Source organism: Accipiter gentilis, chromosome 29, assembly GCF_929443795.1.
Source record: "Accipiter gentilis chromosome 29, bAccGen1.1, whole genome shotgun sequence".
In the NCBI taxonomy this organism is placed as follows: Eukaryota; Metazoa; Chordata; class Aves; order Accipitriformes; family Accipitridae; genus Astur; species Astur gentilis.
The window spans coordinates 3,973,985-3,992,643 of record NC_064908.1 but is presented as its reverse complement, the minus strand read 5'-3'; the positions used below and the strand labels follow the sequence as shown (position 1 = coordinate 3,992,643).

Genomic DNA, 18,659 nt, shown 5'->3' with positions numbered 1-18,659 from the left:
GAATACCACTTGTGACCAGCCCCCAGCTGGATTTCACCCCAGTCACCACAACCCATTGTGCTCGTCCATCCGGCCAGTTTTTCACCCAGTGAAGAGTACACTTGTCCAAGCCATGAGACGCCAGCTTCTCAAGGAGTGTGCCGTGAGAGACAGTGTCAACGGCCTTGCTGAAGTCAAGGTAGGTAACATCCACAGCCTTTCCCTCATCCACTAGGAGGGTCACCTGCTCAAAGAAGGAGATCAGGTTGGTCAAGCAGGACCTGTCTTTCGTAAAGCCATGCTGACCAGGCCCGATCCCCTGCTTGTCCTGGACTTGCCATGTGAGTGCTCTCAAGACAAACCGTTTGTTGTGGTTTAATCCCAGGCAGCAACTAAGCATCATGCAGCCGCTCACTCACTCCCCCCCCCCATCCAGTGGGATGAGATAAGAACGGTTTAATAGAACAGAAAAGAAGAAACTAATAATGATAAAGATAACACTAATAAAATGACAACAGTAGTAATAAAAGGATTGGAATGTAGAAATGATGCACAGGGCAATTGCTCACCACCTGCCAACCAACACCCTGCCAGTCCCCGAGCGGCGATTCCCTGCCCCCCCACTTCCCAGTTCCTATACAGGATGGGACATCACATGGTATGGAATACACCGTTGGCCAATTTGGGCCAGGTGCCCTGGTTGTGTCCTGTGCCAGCTCCTTGTGCCCTGGCTGGCCATGAGAAGCTGAAAAATCCTTGACTATAGTCTAAACAATACTGAGCAACAACTGAAAACAACAGTGTTATCAACTTTCTTCGCATACTGAACTCAAAACATAGCACCGTACCAGCTATTAGGAAGACAGTTAACTATCCCAGCTGAAACCAGGACACCATTCCATAATCTTCCCCAGTGCTGGGGTCAGGCTGACAGGCCCATAGTTCCCCAGATCCTCCCTCCGACCTTTTTTATAAATGCGAGTCACATTAGCAAGCCTCCAAGTCCTTTGGGACCTCCCCTGACGACCAGGATCGCTGATAGATGATAGAGTGGCTTGGCAAGGACCTCTGCCAGTTCCCTAAGTATTCTTGGATGGATCCCATCAGGTCCCATAGATTTGTGAGTATCCAGATGGTGTTGTAGGTCATTAACCATTTCCTCCTGGATGAAGGGGGGTATGTTCTGCTCTTCATCCTTACCTTCCAGCTCAAGGGCTGGAGTACCCCGAGCATAACTGGACTCACTATTAAAGACTGAGGCAGCAGCGGCATTAAGTACCTCGGCCTTTTCCTCATCTCTGGTTGCTACATTCCCTTCTGTATCCATTAAAGGATAGATATTCTCCTTGGGATTCTTTTTACTGTTAACATATTTGTAAAAACATTTTTTGTTGTCCCTTACAATAGTGGCCAGACTTAGTTCTAGCTGAGCTTTTGCCTTTCTAATTTTCTTTCTGTATGATCTAACAAGATCCCTGTACCCCTCCCAAGTTGCCCGCCCTTTCCTCCAGAGATGATAAGCTCTCCTTTATTTCTTGACACCTAGCAAGAGCTTCCCGTTTGGCCAGGCTGGTCATTTTCCTTGGCGGTTCGACTTGCGGCTCATGGGAATAGCCTGGTCCTGAGCCACTAAGATTTCCTTCTTATGTTCATCCCTCCTGGACCCCTTTACCCTTCAGGACCGTCTCCCAAGGGATTCTCTCAACCAGTACCTCAAAGAGGCCAAAGTTTGCCCTCCAGAAGTCCATCGTGGTGGTTTTGATGACCACCTTCCTTGCCTCACCAAGAATTGAAAATTCTATCATTTCACGGTCCCCAAGCCCAACACAGCCCCCGACCATCACACCTCCCACCAGTCCTTCCCTGTTTATAAACAACAGATCTAGCAAGGCTCCTCCCCTGGTCGGCTCACCCACCAGCCGTGTCAGGAAGTTATCTTCCACACACTCCAGGAACCTCCTAGATTGTTTACTCACTGCTGTATTCTATTTCCAGCAGATGTCTGGAAAGTTAAAGTCCCCCACGAGGACAAGGGCACACAATTCTGAGACTCCTGCCAGCCGCTTGTAGAACAATTCATCTGTCTCTTCAAGCTGGTTGGGTGGTCTGTAACAGACTCCCAGCACAATATCTGTCTTATTGGCTTTCCCTCTCATCCTCACCCATAAGCACTCTACCTTGTCATCAGAATCGTGTAGCTCTGTACAGTCAAAACATTCCCTAACACAGAGAGCCACCCCACCACCTCTTCTACCTTGTCTATCCCTTCTGAAGAGACCATTGCAGCACTCCAGTCATGGGAGTCATCCCACCATGTTTCTGTGATAGCGACTAAGCCATATCTGTCCTGCTGCACAATGGCTTCCAGCTCCTCCTGTTTATTGCTCATTCTGCATGCACTGGCATAGATGCATTTGAGCTGGGTTATAGAATCCACCCCTAACATCAGCACGCTGCCCCCAGGCTCATCTCTGGTGCACCTAGTTTTATCCCTTACCCCCTTTGAACCTAGTTTAAAGCCCTCTCTATGAGCCCGGCCATCTCATGAGCGAGGATTCTTTTACCCCTTTGAGATAGCTGGAAACTATCTGTTGCTAGCAAGCGCAATGCCATGTAAACCTCCCCACAATCAAAAAAACCAAAATTCCACGGATGGCACCAGCCTCCAAGCCACATATTAACCAGGTGTGTTTTCCTGTTCCTTTCAGTGTATTTCCCTGCCACTGAAGGGATTGAGGAAAACACTACCTGTGTTCCCGATCCTTCCACTAATCGTCCCAGTGCCCAGAAGTCCCTTTTGATTGCTTTTGGATTTCTCCCTGCAATCTCATCACCACGAACCTGCACAACCAGCAATGGGTAATAATCAGAGGTCCAAACCAGACCAGGGAGTTTCCTGCTAATGTCTTTTACCCGGGCCCCAGGGAGGCAGCAGACTTCCCTGTGGGGTGGGTCAGGTCTGCATATTGGGCCCTCTATCCCCCTCAGAAGGGAGTTGCCTTTGACAATTACCTTCCTTTTTCTTTTTTCAGAGGATGTGAGAATGCGTGAGGCTGCCCAACTGAGCCTAGGCACCTCCCTAGATAGGACTTCATCTACACCCCGATCTTCACTGGCCTGGTCCTCAAGTTCCAGAGCCCCACACCTGTTGTGCAGGGGCAACTGGAAGGTGAGGGAGACCAGGAGCGGACTTGCCCGCCTCCCCGAGCAGGGACCTGTATCCATTCCCCTCCATCTCTTAGGTCCCCTCCTGTCTGGTGGCAGGAGGGCAGGGGAACCTCCGCTTCTTGCAGACCCTCCATCTGCTGCCTCTGCCTCAGGAATGGCGGGGTGTGGGCCCACCAGTCTATCTCCCTCTCACACTCCCTGACACTCCTCAACCTTTCCACTTCCTCCTTCAGCTCTGCCACCAGGCTGAGCAGATCATCCACCCAGTCACAACTCACACAAGAGCTGTCCCCGCTGCCCTCCACCATCAGTGACAGACTCAGGCACTCCCTGCAGCCAGAGACATGGACAGCTGCCTGTTGACACGGGACCGCTGTCTGCGCTGCCACATTTTTCCTAAAAACAGCTTTTACCCGAGCGGCAACCATACCTGGGTCTCCCTCCAGGCCGATGCCCACCGCTCAAGTAGCCTTCTCGAGCCTGGAGGAGGAAGACGGGGGCTGCGCCCCGCCTGCACCAACTGCCGCACAAACTGCCACGGCCTGGTCGCCCCCGGCAACGCCCGCGCCGCCACAGCCTCTCTCAGGAGAGCCGCCGGCTCTGCACAATCCCTCCACTCTTCCCCGGGGCTCCTGGGCCTCGGGAACCTCCCGGCCCGCCTCAGTCTAGCGCTTAGCCGCCGACTTACCGTTGCCTCTGCTGGCCTCGCCGCTATACGGGGGGTCGACTGAGAAGTTCCAGACAACAGATGTGTTTCTACTGATTTCTGGCATCAAAAGGCTTTGGACGGTATCACTTGCACAAAGAAAACTCCCTCTACCTTCTCCAGATGCTCCAGAATCCGCTACTGCTGCAGCTGCAACAACCCACGTCTATGGCAAATCTCTTTGACAGCTCTTGTTTACCCAGGCACAGTTGCAGTCCATCGCTCCTCTTCTTCCAGCTGAAAAAACAGCCCGCTGGCTCGGCCACACCGTCACTGCCAACGTGAGAGCTGGGAACATACATCCAACTACCACTGTTAAACCCCCTGTCCAGGGAGACGGCTGACACAGACACGTTACAGGCACAGTCACCCTCCCCTACAGCACTTCCAGCTATGACCCCTGCCTGTCAGCCATGGCCCATCACACACAACGCTCTGATTGCAGATGTCACCAAAGACTCACTGTCCCCAGATGAGTACCTGGCTTGCCACGGCTCATTTTTTGTTTGTTTGTTCTAGATATGGCACACCAGGTGAACCACAGATCCAAAGTTCCACACAATGCAAGTCTTTGCTCTTCTTCCAGGCAACAGCGAGTGCTTCAACATACTGCATTCAGTAACGAAGCTCTCTCCATCTTGCTCAGTGCCAACAGGCATGACTGCAGCACACGCAGCTGTAGCGGTACCTGCACGTCCCAAATCCTCAACAAATTTTTAGACAGCACCAATTTTTAATGTAGTGGCTTTCCCTTAATGTATAACCCCTTCCTTCTCGTATTTTTAGCGGGCGGCTCTCCTCTATTGCTCACTCTGTCCACCAGCTTTTCCTCCTCCGTGTTCAAATGGGCATCGGGAATCAATTACAAACCAAGGGGACTGCTAAAGGTGCTACATCTACTCTTGGGCGACACAGGCATACTTAAATAAGACACGCTCATTCTTTTTCCATTTCTGGAGTCAATGCTGGGGCCTGGCAGCAATTTAATACAACGATTCAGCTTCCTCACTAACGCATTTTAGTAAATCTCAGAAAGAGTCAATTTGCAGCCATTTGGAAGGGTACCATTTTTAGATGAAAAGCGACAGCAAGAGAAAATTATCTCTAGACTACCTTTCACCCTGAGACAACCGGCCACCCAGCAACAAATTCAGCCTATCTGTTCAGCGCAATCAGTTGAATCACTGATCACTCCTGCGCTCGCTGTTTCAACAGCACTCTGTCCCCACCAAGAGCACAAGCACGTCACTTAGCACAGGCTGCTGTTTATCCTCGCCAGCAGGTGGTAAATAATAAATACCACCACTCAGGTAGTTCAGAACTCGGAAAGACCCATCCGGCGTGCCGCCCCACTCCCCACAAGACTCGAAGGGCCCTGCGCAAGAAGCACCAGGACGTTCCTCTCACACAGGGCCGAAGCCGCGGCAGCCCAGCGGTACTCACGTTCTGCAGGTAGCGGAAGATGAGGTTCTGGAGCGAGTATTAAGGACGCCCCACAGACAGAGCACACACCCGCACCTTTCCTGTGCCAGGGTTCGGTAAAAACGCTGTTAACTGCTGTCATGGGGAACAGCTCAACTACCGGTGAAGGCAAAGGAGAACAGGCTACATTTAATATAGGACCTTCAGGACAATACGGGCACAACAGGGAAAAATAAAATATTTACAGAAACCATGGCATACACCAAACACCGTGTACATGGACAGAGCCTAGGCTGGGGACAGTGAAGGCTGACGACAGAGCAGGAGGAGGGAAGAGCGAGGGGGAAGCCTTCCTCGCCGGGCTCTTGCGCGCTCTTCCTCTCTCCCAAAGTCCACAACTGACCGACCCATGCTGGCAGAAGGTTCAGAGGGAGAAAGTCCTTCGGCAGGATAAAGCGTCAGCAGCTTGGGGCTGGGTGACCCTTCTGGAGCCGGAACAGCAGTTTGCTCAGTTTTGGTTTCAGACCTTTCCTCTAGGAACAAAGACAGCACAGTGGACTATCAAAGCACGCAAGTGTTTTCTTCCAAAGAGAAAGTATTGACAATCCACTCCGACAACCGATTTTTCCTCTGCCAGCAGCAAGTGCCTGAGGGCTGCCCCACCTTCACAAATCCTCGTAGGAAGAGACTCAAGTTCTTCAAAACTTTAAGAAAATGATTCAAAAGGTAGCTGCTAGGGAAAACGATCCCTGGTGGCAGGGTACACAATAGACCCCAGTCTCAGCTGTCTTCTGCAGGGTCACAAATTCAGACCGCATGTCTGACCAGCAGGGAATCTTAAGACAACTGCGTGCAGATACTCCCAATGTCTACCAGTTCACCTGTGCTTTAAGACTCCTTGCAAAGCCTCAGCTAGAAAAAGAATCACCTCTGGGTATCCAACAAAAGAATCAGTTTCCATTTATTTCTTTCTTTATTTTCAGCCATCAATCAGTTCACCAATTTCCATGAAGAAGTCATCCTCATCATTATCTGGGTACACGTCAATTATCTCTTCTAGTTTGCCTCCTGAGATCTCCCAAAGAAACTTCTGAAAGTTGTCTTCTACAGAGAAGGGGGCTTCCCAGGCCCCTGTGGAGCTCAACCGGCGTTTCTTTACAGCTACTCCTGAGGACGCTGAGGTTGAGCTTGAGACCTCTGACGGTGCCACAGAGTCTGCCGGGCTTCCAGGATGCAGTTCAGGACTGGGAAGAACAAGAAAGAGAGCAAATCAGTGTATGACATTCCTTAAGCAGAGAGATGTTTTCTGCAAACCAGCTCTTAAAATGGTAGTTAATCCCTCCTACCCCTCAGCCTTACGCAGGGATTGTTATTCAATTAACCTGGGGCTGCTTCTAGAGTCCAATGTATCAGCAGGTACATTTTGCAGTTTGGGGATTTATCCGCGAAGACACAGCATCTGGGGTCTGGCAAAGAAGGTTCCGTTTTTGTCGCCAGAGGCACTTTGCCACCTTTACTAATTTGACTGCAAAATGGTGACCAAGTCAACCTCCGCAGGCGTTCAGAAAACCCAAGAAGCCACTGAAAAGCTGTACCAACTTGCAGCATTTTCAGACAAGGATCTAGATAAGCAGTCCAGCCAGCTCCTAGAAACTTATTATTTCAGACGAGTTTTTCCTCTGCTGGATTTTAGCATGAATTATCTCAAAACTCTCATTTTTCCACGTGTGAAAAAAAAGACCAACAACCTTCGTTTCACGTGAAAGGCACACTGATGAAGCGAAAGAACAAGTTGTGGTTGTTACCTGGTTTGGGGTTTTCCTCTCCCGCCTATGGAGAAGAGGCTGTCCTCTGGCAAAGCCAGAACAAGGGCCTAGGAAGAAGCAAGATGGTTTTTATGATACACAGGTCAAAGACTGCTTTGCAGATTCTTCCTCCGCTGCTTCTCCTCTGGCACTGCTGAGCCTTAACCAAAATACAGAGCCAGGGCACACCTGAAGAAAAGTTAGCATTCCCTTAACGTTTACTAACGACCTTGGGTCTTCTTAAAGAACGCAGCAATTAAGGGACATAGCAGAGCATTATGTAAACACTGCCATTCACCTCGTAAAGAGCAGAAAGGTACTACGAGCGTCCTGTCGACCACTTTTGGATTTAAAAGGGAACGGAGACCCGTAGAACATTTCAGTCTTCCATCTTTTCTCCAAGAGGAGGCTACAACTTGGGCATAAATTTTACTAGGGACCCACTACTGCCTCAGCCGCTCTCCTTACCACAGCCGCTTTTTTAGCTGAAGGCTCCTTTGTATCGCCACCAGTGGCACTCAGTGGCTTCACAGCCGCCACGGCAGACGGATGACTCTCGGCTGCCTTACGTTTCAGTGGCTGCTTTGTGGGAGAGGTGGCTTTCCCATCCAAAGGCTTCAGGCACACCTTCGGTTTGGCTAGAGTAAAAGGAAGAGAGAACTGATACAGTCTTGCTCTGCCTCAGGAAAAAAAAAACAACAAACAGGTTCTCTTAACAGCACCACAACCCTTCTAGTTAATTGTATTTAGCCAGCACAAGTACACTGCCATTTCCCAGATTCTCAGCAGTATTTTCCACACCGTAAACTCTGTTTACCAACAAGCCATAAGAAGGTGCAAAGAAATTACAAAAAGGAGCCAGAGTTACAACGTGAAAATTGTCACCCTCTGCCTTTCTTTCAAAGCATGACCTAAAGTAACTCTTTAACGTACAGTCAACACTTACTTTCAGCTTTCCATTCCAGAAGTTGGGCTGCCCCTTTCCCTGGTGATACGGCAGCACCCTTTCCGGGGCTTTCAACCCCATCTCCTGGAGATTTCACCAATATCCTCTTTGGAAGCTGATAAGCTGACCCTGAAACCACACTGGATTCAGGACTCCCTGATGCTGGAGTTCTATCCTTGATTGCCTGTTCAGTAGGAGACAGCACAGCAGCTGCTTCCTTCTGAAGCTTCTCTTCTTGGCGTTGCTTCAGTTGCCGCTTCTCCCACATTATCTCTTCAAGGCTCTTCACTTGAACTTTAGAATTAGTTGCACTCTGATCAGAGGGCTACAGGGAAACAATAGAAGAGGACTAAGAGGACAAAAATCTATGGAGATTTCATTAAGAAAATCTCAGTAGCAATCCCTCTGAAACAGCTCCATGTGGAACAGAGCATGTTAATACTATTCAGACCTGACATTTTTCCCCATAAAACGTTCCCTGTGACAAGATCCATGCTTTGCTATGGAAATAGTTTCAAAAGCCTACACTTCCCAACACAGCAAGCTTCTTCAATAGAGCAGAAGACTCTAGCTGTAATCTATTACATTCTTTTTCAGCAACAGGAAGCCATACAAGCTCCCCCAAGACAGCATTCCCTGACAGACTCATTTCCTCTAATACAAACCTCTAGCCTTTTCTATTAAAGTTCTTAGCCCAGGATTTTAAGATCTCCTTCTTCCAGTCTCACAGATAAAGTCACGGAGACGAAAAACATTAACCTTGCAGATTTTATCTGGTGCTAATAGGGTTTCTTATTCACTGTCAGGTATAATAAGATTAATTCAAAGCTTGGGGTTTAACACATTGTCTGGAAATCCTATTCAAAGGAGTGACAGGACTTGCGACAGCACTGCAGCGCTTACCAAATGCAGAAAGGTAGGAACACACTCAAACTGGGAGCATGCAGCCAGTTACAAACAAAACATAACAAAATGTATCCAAAACTGTATGAATAGATAGATGTATGTCTTCACAAAGGACTCACCTCTGCAGGTGCAGAGACAGCTTTGGGAAAAGGCTTGCTCAATTCCACTATCTTCTTTTCTTCTCTTCCAGGTGCTTCAAAACAAGCAAAAAAAAAAAAAAAAAAAAAAAAAGATCATCATTTTGTCAACAGCAGAAATAAAGAATCCTGGCTACCTCTGTTTCCTTGTTCTGTTTATTTCCTCACGTCTAATAATGGGACAGAGGGAAAGGCTACAGTAAGCAATCCCTGCACCGTTCGAGCTCTCCTTCCCTCAATCGCACTATTCTCTTTTTAGGTGGCTTATATAATCTTAACGATAGCTTTAGTGCTCTGCCAATTTTGACAAAAACTGGCCCTCACATTAAGAAGTTGATACATGCTTTGCAAACATAGATACATCAATAACTGCATCAAACAACACATATGCCAAAGAGGAAGGTAAGCCTGGATTCAGCCCAGGGAAGATCCCATACCACAAGCGGATGGCAGAAAAAACAGAAGCAAGAAACTAGGCTACAAAGCTCCTCAGTGGAAGAATTTTCCAGTGGGAAATACAGAAAGCTATCACGTGATTCATGGAAAATAATATGGTTGCATATTCTGGCACTGCCTTGCCTTCTGACTTTGTAGCCTTAAACTCTTCTACCCTCTACGATATGCAGAGGGAAAAAGCAAAGCAAAACCTGAGGAAACTGAATTTGCTTGACAGGGGAAGTGCTTCACCAGGGCAGGTATCAAATCACCTTATTACCTATTAGCTTTGTGATCCGTAACATCCTCCTCCCTGTTGGGGCAGGTTCAGGTTGTGCCGGTGGAGCTGGCACTTTTCCTCCACTCTGCTGCATCCGCAGAGCTTTCTCCCGCTTGATTTCTTCCAAGGTTTTAACACGCACTTCTCCTGCTGGCTTGGCTTTACGTGACGGCTCTGCCGGGCGCACTTGGCTGGGCACAGACGGAGCAAGTATGCTCTGCTTCTTGGGTTCCCTCTCAACTTTTGTCTCGGTAGGAAACTCTTCTGTTTTTTGCTTCTTTCGTTCCAATCGCTTGTGGTTTTTTTCAGCCAGGGAGCCTGAGAAAGTTTTGACACGAACTGCAGGGGAAGGTCTTGCCCCCAAGCTGCGATCTTCTGTTTTACAACGTCCTTCAGTCTGGGGTTTCACTTGAGGTTCTCCTCGTCTCTGGTGAGCTCTCTCAAGTCGAATTTCCTCCAATGTTTTCACATGAATCTCTCCTGCCGGCTTAGCAGCCTTCTCTGTCATCATCATCAAAAAAAAAAAAAAAAAAAAAAAAAAAAAAAAAAGAGAAGCACCAACATTTAAGGAGAGAAAAGCAATAGTTAAAGTCTCCAAAATCTGTCACAGTACTAAGGAAAACTAGGTTTGCGTGATCCCAAGAAGGCATCTTAGGACAGCACCATTCTGCACGGTATTCTCCTCCTTTAAGCCACTTGTATTTTGAAAACTAGCGCTATCCGGTGAGAGTGGCAACACAAAAAGCATTAGTCTATTTTATTTTGTTACTTTCTCAGACCGTTGTCTCTCTGTTCGCATCTCAAACTCCTGCTCCTGGCAGTGCTTCTGTCCTACTTGTGCGTAAGCATACTGCAGCTTCTGACGGTTCACAGCAGTTTTCAAGCGGAAACTTTGATGAGGCACGAGTGGACAACACACCCCCTCGCCCCCCCCCGCCCCCGAGGCAGATCTCTGACAGTGGCTAAACAGGACAGCTTCAGCACTCAAGCAAGAGGAATCAGGCAGGGTTTTTTAAATTCACTTTTAGGGCTGTATGGAAGCTCATGGAAAGACAAAAGGGGAAAGCATACTTAATACCCAGTTCTTACCTGTCTCTGTACTGGTCTGTTCAGAGGGCAGTCCTAGCCTCTCCTTCAGAGACCTGGGGACTTGAACTACAAGAGAGAACAGAAAAAGTTCGGCAGGCTGCATAAATCTCCATTTGGTGTTCACATAAATCGCATTTTGCAATGAGAGCCATCACTTCACTGGGATTCAGAGCTACCTTGAGCCCGCAACCAACATGCACAAAGAACCACTAGAAGAAAGGACAAACAGCAAACCTAAACAGAAAACCTGTGCATCAAATCCAGATGTCTGCTTAGTAGCCATACCTCTCTTTGGTGCTTTGTCAGCACTCTCCAGAACCTCTGTCTTCTTCCCCAGCCTGTCAGCAAGCTTGCGCTTTAACGGAAGGACACTTTTACCAGCTTCAGAAAGAGAGAAAACAAGCAATACTTTAAGAACGTTTCTCTGCAGGAGGGTTTTAGAACAGTCAGCCACAAACTTCCATGCTTCCGGGGATCTTTTCTTAGATTTGCCTTTCAGCTGATAACCAAATTTGCCACTTCTGCCTGCCGTCAATACACATCTCTGCCAAAATGTATTTTCCTCCGGCATGCAGCAAAAATACCCTTCAACATAGTCACGTTTAGATGAGGGCACCTGAACAACGCCTCACAAAAAGCTCTTACCTATGGAGGCTTTCCGTTTTCCCATCCTCTCGCTAAGATTCAGTTGAATCACAGGCTCCTCCCCTAAGACAAAGAATAATCTCTTCACTGCACAGAAACCAGTAGCCACTAAGAGCATTGTCCTTCTAGCCCACGTCCCAGCAAAAGGCACTCTTCTGGTAGCCAAACCACAGAAACGAGTGACTACGCGTAGTAGTAGTGCCACACGGTTTTTGCCTTTCAAAGGAATTTGTGCAGATCTGAACACCACCACTTATACACAGACTCGTATCACGCTACTGTCCGCAAGAGCCACCGTCAGCCTGGTCAACGCTTCAAAAATTGGCTACTTGTATAATACCATCTTCTATAGGTCTGCCCTTGCATTACTGCCTGGTTTTCCCAGTTATCCCCTTATTTGCATACTGACACTCGTATTGACATTAGCCTCTCTCTCTGCTGCTACTGCACTTCACCCAACCGCTACTTCTGCCACGTGCTGTCGACACATTAGCTCATTCACAAATCTCACTCAACTTCAGGAACATGAGAGTCCAATTAAGCACACTGGAGGGTCTGTAAGGTGGTGTAATACATGATGAGCTACGGCTTAATGTCAGGCTGATAAAAACCCCTTCTGGATCTTTTACTGCAACACAACAAACTGAGCACCTACAAATGCCAAATATTTGCAATCAAACCAGGGCCTGGAAGCCTAAAAGCATGGTTTCCATTAGAAAAGGCAGCACCAGCAGGCTAACGTGTCTGAATTATCTTAATTATTACTTAACCTTTTGGTTAAGGAGCCATGAAATGGAAACAATAGTAGTCACTACAAGTAGGGGATATTAACTCACCACCTTGGCTTTTTGTTTTTTCCTTTAGTTTCTCCAATTTGATTTCTTCAAGTGTTTTTATTCCAAAATTTAAATTGTCCTCTGAAAACAGAAAATCATTAATGAAGCTGAGGCCTAAAGGCACATGTTGAAGAGCACACATCCTCAAGCTTCTGACAGCTCAGAACCCTTCCAAAGTCTTCCAAATAAACCCTCTCAACACTCCCCACCAGGACAAAAAGCCATAGAACGGATGGGTATTTTGGTAAGCGATTGGCACCCTTCTTCACCCCTCCTCCCACCCTACAGAGTAAAACCTGCAGTTTTAAGCGTTTTAATCCATCTACACGATATTAGATTCCATTAGACATGGCTTCTTCCCACAGTGTTTGAAAGGACACATTTGCAGGCATTTCAACTCCACGCTGTGGCTCTCTTTTGTTTTACAAAAGTCTACAAGGAGGAGTTGACCTGTCTGACCCAAGGGACACACGACAGTATTAGACAGGAATGAGCTCGTGGAAATAACTGACTCCATCCAGCTACCCGATGTTCTACTGTAGATTTAGAACATATCACTTTGGAGTTCATCGTCAAGTTCTCCTTCCAAGCCATCCTACTACAGCTGCTAGAATACCTTGCTTTGTATCAGCCCTGCGTTTCCCAGTGGAAATTATCCGCGATCCACTATGGGCTTGTGTTGCTGGTTGCTGGACAGGTGTTTTAGTTTCACCTCCTTCTTCAGAAAGCTGCTCTGAAAGTCCAAAATAAAACCTCTTCAGTTATGGAGCAGGGATTATACAAGGCGTTTCATGTTCATGTAGCTCGTACAACGACGTTTCAGTCCACGGTTCATATTCTGTTCGTATTCTTAACTACAAGCAACTGTGCGGGAGGTGTTTTTTAAACAGCTGTATTGACTTGACAGGCTCATATAAGCGAGAGCTATACCGGGGAAAAAAATATTTAAGACTCCGGACTCTCGTCCGTAGCTTTAAACACGACACAGTTCAGGCACTCTGTGAAGTTATACATTCACCTCCAGTAGAAATGCCTTCAGTAAGCAAAAAGTACCCATCTTCATCGTCATCTGCAGCACTGATTACAACTGGCTGGAGGATGTGTAGGACTTGGGACCTTTTCAGAGCTTTCCACTTTCATCACCCCCCTCAGCTGCGGAGTGGGACTTGACTGGACAGAAAGTTTGTTTTGCTGCAGTGACGCCTGAGCCATTTTCACATCATCTTCTGCAGGCTCAGGTGGACTTGGAAGCGTAGCTAGAGGAAGACGAGGACCATCTCTCATTTGGCCATGTAAAACTGTCACCCCAACCTTGCACTCACTGTCTAGATACGGTAGATAAGGTAGACAACCCACCTGGCTGCTGAATTCAGAGTTTCCTATTCCCCACCCCTACGAACACACTAGGAACAACGGCTTCCCTTCACACACTCATCTCACCACCCTACCCTCCAGAAAGGATGAAATGAAGGGAAAGCCACCTGAAGTGCAAAGATCACACAAAGCACAGAGAAGCTGAGCATGAAAGAAAAAATTAAACACCAGAATTACAGTCCGTTTAGCTGAGAGCCTGTGACTGCACACTTCTCCCTACACTCATCAGTGAGCAGTTACTTGATGCCTTCTACGGCATTGTACCCACTCCGAAGTAATATTCAGAATTAATTCTTTCATGCTTAAAGGAAAAGGACCCAAGAAACTCACTTTTGCTTGGCGGGAAGAAGCGCCCATCAACATAGCATCCTTTCGTGTGACGGAACGCGCAGTTGGATTTCTCACAGCCAGCTGATTGATCCTCCCAGTAGCAAGGAATCTCACTGCGCTTTTTCTGAAGACAGAAAGAAAGAAAAGCTCGTGGTAACACTCGCCTTAGGCTTGCTAAGAGACATAGTTACACGTCATGCCAGAGACAGGGCTATCGCAGTGAAGTGCGGAAACATCATTCCCAAGGGCAGTCTATCACTGAAAGCATTTCAGGGCAGATCGACAAAGCTTGCGTAAGCTGTAACTACTACATATTATCTAGCTTTCCTGTCGTTCCGCTGGAGAAGTCGCGGGCTCGCACACATCAGTTCAGGGTGGGTTAAACTAAGACAATGTGCAAAATACTGGGATTATTCAGAGGGGAAAAATGCCTTGAATTGCCTAGCTTGAATCTATCTCAAGTTCTCTTTCAGAGCCTTATTTCCTTCCCATCTTCTCCCTCCCCGCCCTGTGCTACCCCAAGACGTCAGAACAACGCCAGCACCTAATACAAAAATGTCTTGCTGAGGTATACCTCAGAAATTGATTTTTCTTCCCCCAACTTCCTCCCACCCCCCTCCAAGTAACAGAAACCAGTATCATTTGAAAGCAAGTAAATCTAGCACGTACAAGCACATTCAGTCTGCCGACAGCAAGGAAAAATGCTTTCAGGGATTTAGTTGGAGAACACATCTTTAGGCAAACACTCACATCGACTTCCATGTGTCTCAATCTGCAGGTAGGCTTGAAACAGCGACCCTCCTGCCACCGCCTGCACACTCTCTCACTTCCCAGAGCAGCCGCACAGTGGCGGAAGGAACAGCTGTCTCCCTGTAACCAAAAGGAAACCCACAAAGAGGAAATTAAAAGAGTACAGCCTCAAAAATTATCCATGCTAGTAGAACTGGAAGCAGAATCTAACTGCTTCTTAAGTTAACAGACATCTGGATGTCTCCGCCCCCTCCTCTCCTAAAAACTCAACAAGAAACCCCAAAGCAAAAGCAGCCCAAACATACCTTGTCACAGGTGGAATAGAAATAGAAGTAGCAGTCGTCCCCTTGCTTGGACATAATCGACACCGTCTGAGAACGAGCTCAGGTTCGAAGGGTTCGCTCTCAGCAGGGACTTCCTCCAGTCCTCGTAAGAGCTGCCTTCGCTCTTTCTTGGACGGAAAGTCTCCTGACGGCTCGATCAGTCAAATCGTCTTTTTCAAAGTAACCCTAAAGAAAGGTATCAGTAAGTGAAAAAGGAGAAACAGTCCTACTCCCCGGTCTAACCTTTTTTGTTGTACCCCAGCTAACGCACGAGAGGAGTATTATTGCCCCTACCTGTGGGTACTTGCGGGTTATAAAGCACAAAGTATTTCACTTGGGCAGTCTCTCTTGCTGCTCTGCTTTGTGCCTTTAATCGCTTACAAAAATATTAAAGATGCTTAACGCCCCCCCTGTTGATTAGGACAGTCAGATCACAAGGAAGGCAGAGCCCCAGGAACTACGTGTTCTCATCCCCCTTGTCAATCCGTCAGCCTTACCCCAGACGCAGACAGCTGCTGATGATTTACCTGCTGGTCACCGCACTCCACTAGCCTGACAGCGCCCTCGGTGTCACTAGTTACACAGAGAATGCTGCACTATGATGCGTATGCAAACCACCCATCATGTCGTCTGAAGCGCAGGACAAGCTCTTGCTAACACATCTCATTCTCTGGATGAGAATCTGAAGCCAAGTTGTCCACAGCTGAAGCAGAATAGCCAGAATTTCCACTCCTTACAGTTGTTTCAGTCAACTCTACCTGTTAAATACTGTCTAAACTTTGACTGGGGGCATGTGCCGAGCCTGGTGGTTACAACACTCAAGACCTTCTCTGAGCAACAACCGCAAGGTTGCCAGGCATGAAAGCAAAGCTTAAAGCAGACAACTATCTCAGCCTCCTCTCCCCTGAGTCGGGGTCAGCTTTCCTCGTGATCTGAGAGTCACAGCCCTCACCACAGCCACAGGGCACAGCCGCCCCTTGCTGGCTGGACCACCTCTACTTGAAGATGTGCCACTTCAGGGACCTGAATTAGGACATCCTATCTTAAAATGAGAGGCAAACCAATCTGTTCAAGCCTATCTGTTCAAGTCTATCTGTTCTGCCTGATCAGCTGAATCACTGATCATTCCTGTGCTTGCTGTTTCAACAGCACTCTGTCCCCTCCAAGAGCCCACACGTCACTTAGCAGAGGCTGCTATTTATCCTCGCCAGCAGACTGCAAATATCAAATACCGCCACTCAGATGGTTACCTGCTTTGACTCAGAGATGACACAGCAAGTGTCAGAATTGTTCAGGGCCACCCGTGTTAGACGTAGCTGGCAGGAATTTGACTGGACCCCTCCAGCCACCCGGGCTGCAGAAAAAGTGCAGCGCAGCCCATCCGTTGTTACACACATTTGAAAGAAAAAGATTCGTCTCAGGCAGAGGCAAATTCATTCTCCTTCACGTTCAACAAAACCACCAGCTCAAGAAACAGCAGGAACCGAGACCTAGCCCGTATCCGCTCACTGTACTCCAAACTCAACCCTCTTCACACCTTTCATGCTTTAAAGCCTTGCTACGGGGAAGGCTCACGCAGCCCGGTTTCAGGCATCGCTCGGCTTACACAGACATACTGACATACCCAGCTGTTTCCTTGATTTTGGTTTGGAGTGAATTTCCTCTGCGTCGTCCGGCACCAAGTTCACACATTCATCAAAGCCCTAAAAATCAGCAACAAAAGCCGCCGCTGAGCTACGTGCCCTGCTCTAAACTTCAGCAACAACGACACAAACTATCGTGAGCTGTGCTGACGTGGGCTGGACAATTAAGACTATTAATTGGAGAGGCACCCCCCACGCTAGTTTTTCCTGACAGGAAGAAACAGTCTTATAAATTTGAAGAGCAACCCACAAAACACCCAATCCAAAGAGATCCTGATACTCACAGTGATGCAGCCTTCTAGCCGCATGTTCACTTGCTCATAAAGCCACACCTGGATCCTGGACCTCTGCAAAACAATGGAGGGGGAGAGCACAACAGGAACATAAACACTCCACACAATTTTGTCCTCTCCTGTGCATTAAGAACTCCTTGCTGCCGATACCTTTGTAACACTCGAGGCAGTAACTCTTACACATGGTTTCAGTTATGTCCTCAGTAATTTTTAAGGTGGTAGACTATTTTGGAAATCCTCTCTGCCTTCACTGGAAACACGCAACAGCACAGGTTTTAAGGCTGTCACGGAAAACATCCCTGCACACCTGACTGCAAGAGCAAACGTCTCTCACAAAGGTAACTCCTTAAGGTGAGAAGGGAAAATGCCCAACTCGGAACTAGCTGTTCTTCTCACGGATCGCAACGACAGCAAGTTCTTCAGTTCAAGCGAGACCGGCTCCAAAATCCCCATCCTGAATTCGGAAAGACCCATCCGGCGTGCCGCCCCGCTCCCCACACGGCTCGAAGGGCCCTGCGCAAGAAGCACCGGGACGTTCCTCGCACACGGGGCCGAAGCCGCGGCAGCCCGGCGGTACTCACGTTCTGCAGGTAGCGGAAGATGAGGTTCTGGAGCGGAGCGTTAAGGACGCAGCACGGCAACGAGTCCTCGGCAACACGGCCCTTCGGCGCCTCCCGGCCGCACTCAGCAGCTCCTGCCCGCCTAGCCCAGGCCCCCGCCCCCGCCAGACCGCCCCCCCCCCGCCACAGGAAGGATACGATGGGCTGCACCATCACCTTCTGCACCTTCTGGCCCTGCCCGCGGTACGCCATGGCTATGGCTGCTGCTGCCGCCGCCGCCACCGGAAGCCGCGAAGCAGGGCGGGAGCGCGCAAGGAGCCCTGGGATGCTGGCGGACCAGGCCGCTCGAGGCGGCTGGGAGGACCCGCGTCTCTACTGCTCCGCGGCGGGGTGGCGAGCAGCGGGGAGCCCCCCCGGGACCCTCTGTCGTCGTCCCCCCCCCCCCGCCTCCATCGTCTACCGGCGATCAGGGCAGGTCCCAGAGGACTGGAGGCTTGCCAATGTGACTCCCATTTATAAAAAGGGTCAGAGGGGGAATCCGGGGAACCACGGGCCTGTCAGCCTGACCCCGCTACTGGGGAAGATTATGGCACGGTTTGTCTTGAGGGCGCTCACATGGCAAGTCCAGGACAAGCAGGGGATCAGGCCTGGTCAGCATGGCTTTACGAAAGACAGGTCCTGCTTGACCAACCTGATCTCCTTCTTTGAGCAGGTGACCCTCCTAGTGGATGAGGGAAAGGCTGTGGATGTTACCTACCTTGACTTCAGCAAGGCCGTTGACACTGTCTCTCACGGCACACTCCTTGAGAAGCTGGCGTCTCATGGCTTGGACAAGTGTACTCTTCACTGGGTGAAAAACTGGCCGGATGGACGAGCACAATGGGTTGTGGTGACTGGGGTGAAATCCAGCTGGGGGCTGGTCACAAGTGGTATTCCCCAGGGCTCAGTATTGTTGCCAGTTCTGTTTAATATCTTCATCAACGATTTGGACGAGGGGATCGAGTGCACCCTCAGCAAGTTTGCAGATGACAC

The 18,659-nt window shown here is 48.7% G+C and overlaps 2 protein-coding genes across 2 annotated transcripts in view; one reads left to right on the top strand and one right to left on the bottom strand.

Annotated features, from left to right (window-relative positions):
- Positions 1–18,659, top strand: part of LOC126052340 (zinc finger CCCH domain-containing protein 11A-like) — a 95,777-nt gene that overhangs the window by 36,531 nt on the left and 40,587 nt on the right. The window lies entirely within an intron of this gene.
- LOC126052353 (zinc finger CCCH domain-containing protein 11A-like) overlaps positions 1–18,659 on the bottom strand; it is a 46,009-nt gene that overhangs the window by 16,885 nt on the left and 10,465 nt on the right. The window contains exons 4-6 of the mRNA XM_049832904.1: positions 10,874–10,939; positions 9,785–10,285; positions 9,052–9,125 (exon numbers count right to left, since the gene is read on the bottom strand). Of these exons, the coding sequence (XP_049688861.1) occupies positions 9,052–9,125; positions 9,785–10,285; positions 10,874–10,939 (641 nt within the window). The remainder of the gene's footprint in view (positions 1–9,051; positions 9,126–9,784; positions 10,286–10,873; positions 10,940–18,659) is intronic.